This window comes from Triticum dicoccoides, chromosome 5A (genome assembly GCF_002162155.2).
Source record: "Triticum dicoccoides isolate Atlit2015 ecotype Zavitan chromosome 5A, WEW_v2.0, whole genome shotgun sequence".
NCBI classification, from domain to species: domain Eukaryota; kingdom Viridiplantae; phylum Streptophyta; class Magnoliopsida; order Poales; family Poaceae; genus Triticum; species Triticum dicoccoides.
Genome location: NC_041388.1, coordinates 428,257,448 through 428,263,021, shown reverse-complemented (window position 1 = coordinate 428,263,021; position 5,574 = coordinate 428,257,448). Strand labels below are relative to the sequence as shown.

The 5,574-nt window shown below is 50.4% G+C and overlaps 1 protein-coding gene across 1 annotated transcript; it reads right to left on the bottom strand.

Annotated features, from left to right (window-relative positions):
• Positions 1–697: 697 nt before the first annotated feature.
• On the bottom strand, positions 698–5,155 carry LOC119302075 (3-hydroxy-3-methylglutaryl-coenzyme A reductase 3-like). The gene is made up of 4 exons (XM_037579093.1): positions 4,222–5,155; positions 3,857–4,038; positions 2,260–2,606; positions 698–1,504 (listed from the first exon to the last, which is right to left on the bottom strand). The coding sequence occupies exons 1-4, from the start codon at positions 5,133–5,135 to the stop codon at positions 1,259–1,261; spliced, it is 1,689 nt and encodes a 562-aa protein (XP_037434990.1). The 5' UTR covers positions 5,136–5,155; the 3' UTR covers positions 698–1,258.
• Between the last annotated feature and the right edge of the window lie 419 nt (positions 5,156–5,574).

The following is a 5,574-nucleotide window of genomic DNA, read 5'->3' as shown; positions in this document are numbered from 1 at the left end:
TGTGTGGATGGACTAGGGTTGCGGGACTCCAGCTGGGTTAAATAGACGGATTTTCTCTCGGGCGGCGAGCAGGAACAGGGCCATGCGGCGACGAAAAAGGCGTCCGTCGAACCGTCGGGTTTCGAGGCGAGTCCTCCAGGGACCCCTTCATCTATCCTACACGGGTGTGTCCAAACATTCCATGTCTGCCTTATATTTGAGATGATATGAGGGATGTTGATCAGCCGGGCATTTTAAGCTCGTTTGAAGGGGCTGTCTGAATTAAAAAAACATGACCAGGCAGCCCGACCGGATGTATAAGACCGGTTTGGGGTGCCCGGCCATAGGTCCATGACTTCAACCAAACACACGGGCCCGGAGCACGTGCTGTACCGGACGAATAGATGACTTGCGGTGTGAGGAGTCTGTTTGTGACCACAATCACGATCACCGTGTACCCTCTTTCTGCTCAAGTATATACGTGCTCCTCCTTGGAAACCATCGGTATCCGACATGGCTTCGGTGGCGACTGCTAAGCCAAGAGTGTCAAGTATTTATTTTCCTGTCAGGACCTAGCCATGAGTGCTGCCATGCTTGTTTGACTAACTTCTTAACATATACTCTGACAGAACACACAACAGCTGGGACTCTGCCGAGGCGATTAATTTACAGAACAAAGCATGGAAAACAAACACGGTCACGAGGAGAACGGATTCAGTTGAACCAAAAAACACACGGGTAAAATTATCACGGACCACAACTTCTTTACAAGCGAGCCACCAACTACACCAAGGGCAACAGGTAGGGTAGAAAGATCAAACAGACGAAACTGAATTAGTTACAATGTTACTACTACAAGCATTCCTGGAGGCAGTAACAGAAAGGAACAGAAACAGGGTAATGTAAGCTTTGGACGAAAACAACGAAGGTGTCAGAAGATTCAAGACGGGCAAAACAAGACGCGCACTGGGCGGCTGCTGTGCGGGACAACATCAAGAAAATAAAAATAGGCCACATCCAGAGTGGAAGCACAGGGTGGTAAATACAGCTGCTCTCTTCTCCTCCTGGTAAACCATGACCGATCTCCAGACAAACTGTTCATCCGACGGGGTTTCCCTTTTCACCTCCTGAGCATTGCCATGCCATTCCACGCAAGGAATCAACTTTCCTTCCTTGGCTGTCCACTCCCACGAAGGTGAAGGGGGGATTTATATATCCGGCGAACATTTCGTTTTGTCCATTTGCTTCTGGCAAGGGCCCAAGTTGTGATGCATGCGCTTCAGCAAGCGGCGGAATTGGACATATCCTTCCTGGATCTGTTGTATTTCATGTGGCTCTGGACCAGATGGCCGGCTGCCTGAGCAGAGATGAGGGACAGCTCGCCAGCCAGGACCGCACCAGCCACCACCGTGGCGAGCAGCCTAGCATTCGATCCCGGGGATTCCCTGTTGGCGCCTTTGACGCCCAGTAGGTCCAAGCAGGCCGACTGTGAGGCCAGCTGCGTGCCTCCACCAACTGTGCCCACCTGCATTTCGATCATCACAACACACCCATCAGCTCATATCATATATATATCGTAGTTGGTGCTGAAGGTTAGGTGTATGATGATAATTAACCCAATTATGTACAGGGCGATGTATGCCTTTCTCGACAATAATAGCAAACACGACGTTACAGATTAAGCCACTAATAAAACAGATAACTGCCGGTCTAGCCTGAGCTGGCTGATGACGAAAACAATAGCGAGAAGGCGAACAGCAAACGAAAGGAATAGTAGTTTAGAAAACCAGATGGTGTGGAGAACAATGTCCCACAAAGGAATAATAAAATTGGCATTTTGGCATATAAAGAACTTATTCTAAAGAACAAGCAAGCATAGTTGAACATGCCATCTATATCGTGCTTCATGACAACAGAATCAAGCCCTATGCATGACAGCGTTATTTTAAAATCTCCAGGTAACCTAACAAAGGGATAATTTAAACTCACTAACATACATGTATATGTTTGCAATTAAATGGGTGGGACCATTATAGGATCAACAGCATGATAGATGATACCAAGATATTGATATTTGTTAATAGTTTCCTATTCACATAACAGGATGCCATCTAATTGATTGAATAATCAATGGTTCTTCACAAAGGACCAGGGTCTGAAGTGCAAAATTCATCAATCCGTGGATAACAAAATAAGGGGATCACTGACAATCAACATATGTCACATAAAAAAGAATATGAAGAGCATGATTCCATCATGAAGAAAAATATTGCTTCGTACCTCAATGGATGGCATAGTAACGGAGATGTGAAGGTCTCTGCCACCATTTACAGCTTCCAACATCGTGATACACTGTGAGCTCTCAACATTTTGTGCAGGATCCTGACCAGTGGCAATGAAGATAGCTGATACAATGTTGCTTGCGTGGGCATTGAAACCCCCAAGAGCTCCAGCAACAGCTGAACCAGCAAGGTTCTTGATCACATTCAACTCGACGAGTGACTGAACGTTGGTCTTGAGAACCTTCTCCACAACGTCCTCTCTGATTATTGCCTCGCAAACCACAGACTTACCACGCCCCTCAATCCAATTTACAGCAGCTGATTTCTTGTCAGAACAAAAATTGCCTGTTGTTTATGGAAGTTTAGTTAGGAAATTATGTAGCGCCAAAGATATGTGAAAAAGCTAGATGCATACCACTATACTAAGTATAAATGTAATGCTATGAATACGGTGCATATCTGGTGTTAATCAGCAACAACTGTAAGTAGTTTTCAATATCTATAAACCACTTGAGATTTTTACAGATTGGAACATCGCTCTATGACTGTACTGTGCAAAATTCGGCGACTGGTATTACTTGTGTCATGACAAAACATGAGTAAGACATAATAGGGAAGACAAGGATGAGGTGGCCTTGTCCAAATTTCCTTGTGTGAATTTTCGTCCTCTCTCGAAAGTACTAAGAGCTGGCAGCAAGCTGGAGAGATCGGACAAAAAGGTAGCCCAACTACTACAAATGAAAACAACTGGAGTCCACGTCAGTTTGGATCGAGAGCTGACACCAAAGGGATATCCAATTAAAATAACAACCGAGGCTCATCTGCCGCTTTCTATTGCATAACAAGTAAATCCAACTAAAACACCTTAAACATCTATCATGCCAGTTGCTTCATTCATCAACTCTCTGAGTTTGAATATTTGCAGAATGGGATTTAATTAAGAGAATCTGCTGTGCTCTTATTCTTTGATACCATCATCTAACCATTCATCAACTATAAAATATCCAAAATGTTATAGAACTGAGGTCACGTTCTTAAGCAATCAGAGCTAACGCCCTGAGGCAAGTTGGATCCTGCACACAAATCCTAAAGTGTTCGCTCCCACGCACCCCTCTGGGCGAACTACGAAGCTGGTGGCAAAAATGAGCGAACACATTCCGGATGGCAATTTCAGTTTTTAGAGCATGGCAATTTTCAGCTTTTCCATTGAGGTAGCATGGCAATTTCCTTCGGTCAACATGACAATATTTCTGAGCATGGCAATTTTTACTTCAGAACATGGCAAGCCCTTTACAACAGCACGGCAATTTTATCTGTTTTCGCATGACAATTCTGAAGCATTCAATGGAAGTGTTTTTTCTTTTTGCGATCGAACTTTTTAGTTTGTTCCACCCTGCCTGGGGGAATGATCGTTTCGCTCGGGTTACCCCTGAGCTGACGTCAGACGTATGTTGGCGTCCAAAATTATTAGAAGGCTCTGATAAGTCATAACTAGCCACCATAATAATAATAATAATAATAATCTATCAATGGTACAACATCATTCACGATCGAAGAAAGCAAAAACAAACTTATTTATAAACGTGCGAAAATACCTGAGATGCTGACGACATCCATATCAGGGAAATCCTCCTCTAGATAGTCCAGCACATGTTGCACGCCCTTGGAGATCATGTTCATCCCCATGGCATCACCAGTGCTGCAGGTGAACCTCATGTACAGGTTCCTCCCTGCCAACGCGCATTTGACCCCCTGCAGCCTTCCAAACCTCGTTGATCTGCACAAACGAAGCATTTTGGGTTAAAAAGGAAACATCGCTGATTTGATTGATGGACAGTGATGTGGCACATAAACATATCGTCAAACACAAGAGACGTCGTAGCTTAATGACATTTGTCGTGCGAGCGGAGCATGGGCTGAATATGACAGATAAAAGGGGCACTAATCTAGTCTATTATACCTGCTAAAGACCACAGACAGAGTGTCGAAATTGTCCGGGTTCTCCAAGAACCTCATGAGCTCGGCGGCGCGGCGGGCGGTTGGGAACCTGGCGACGGGGGCGCGGCTCATCCCGTCACGGAACACGACGCTGGAGGCACCGCCAGACTCGGCAATGGCCTTGCATCCACGGTTGGTGCTGGCGACGAGGCAGCCCTCGGTGGTGGCCATCGGGACGTAGAGCCGGCGGCCGTCGAGGAGGAGCGGCCCGACGACGCCCACGGGCAGCTGCACGTACCCGACGGGCATCTCGCAGCACTGGCCGAGAATGGACGCGTAGTCGAAGCCGTCGAGCGGGAGGCCGTTGATCTCCCTCCCCGTGATCCGGCGCAGCGACTCGCGGCGGATCCCGGCGGCCCGGCGGCAGTCGCCCAACTTCGTCTCCAGAACGTACGAGGGGATCTTCCCGGCAACGACCTGGGAAACGATCTCCTCGTCCTCCTCCGGCATTACCTCGGGCGCGGGGCCGGCGCTCTGCAGCAGCGCACACTGCGCGGGAACCGCGGGGGCGGGGGCGGGCTTGGGCTGGGCGGAGGCGATGAGGAAGTCCTCGTCCTCGTCGTCGCTGTTGGAGACGACGGACTGGACGAAGGCGATGCCGAAGAAGCTGAGGAGGTAGATGAGCGAGGCGACGAGGCCGCAGATGGCGAAGATCTCGGTGAGCCCCACGACGTGGAGCGGCGTGGAGGAGCGGATCTTCTCGCGCCAGCGGCGCATCAGGTAGGCGAGCGAGGCGGCGAAGAGCGCGGAGAAGATGAGGTTGGTGTGGCGGATCGGCAGCGGCAGCGCGTCGCCGGCCTGCACCCGCGCCCCCCTCCCTTCCCCGGGGCGCGCGCCCCCGCGCGGCGGCGTCGCGCGGCGAACCTCCACGGCCATGGCGGGCGGCGGGGCTGGGCTCGTCGGCGTCCGGAGCGGGCGAGTCGTGGGGAGGGGGGGCTTGGGCTGCGAGATTGGGGAAAGATCGAGCCGGCCGGGCGGTTTAATATACTGGCCTCGCCCCGCAACGAAAAAAAAAGCCTCGCCACGTACCGGCGCTGACAGGCTGGGCCCACTGCCAGCCGCGCGGCTTCGGGGCCCGCGGCCCAGGGTGTCTCTTGTTTTTTGTTCTCAAGTGGGGTCGGGTCTCCGGTCTCGGGTGTTCCCTCGTCTCTTTTCTCTTGGGTTTCCTTTCTGCTTCCAGTGACTCCGCTGCCGTGTGTTTGGCCGCTGCAATGTCGCGTTGGCACGGTACGTGGTATGGCATCGTAAACCGCGGGCTGTGTCGCGGGGCGCACGTCGGGCGGGGTGGTAGGTACCCATGCCGCTACGTGCTCCG

What these genes read in the sequence shown, in the direction of transcription:
- LOC119302075 (XM_037579093.1), bottom strand. Translation starts at nt 5,135, where the DNA reads ATGGCCGTGGAGGTTCGCCGCGCGACGCCGCCGCGCGGGGGCGCGCGC. An exon ending in CTGTCTGTGGTCTTTAGCAG is followed by an intron (nt 4,039 to 4,221) that starts GTATAATAGACT and finishes TCGTTTGTGCAG; the next exon opens with ATCAACGAGGTTTGGAAGGC. An exon ending in TTACTATGCCATCCATTGAG is followed by an intron (nt 1,505 to 2,259) that starts GTACGAAGCAAT and finishes ATCGAAATGCAG; the next exon opens with GTGGGCACAGTTGGTGGAGG.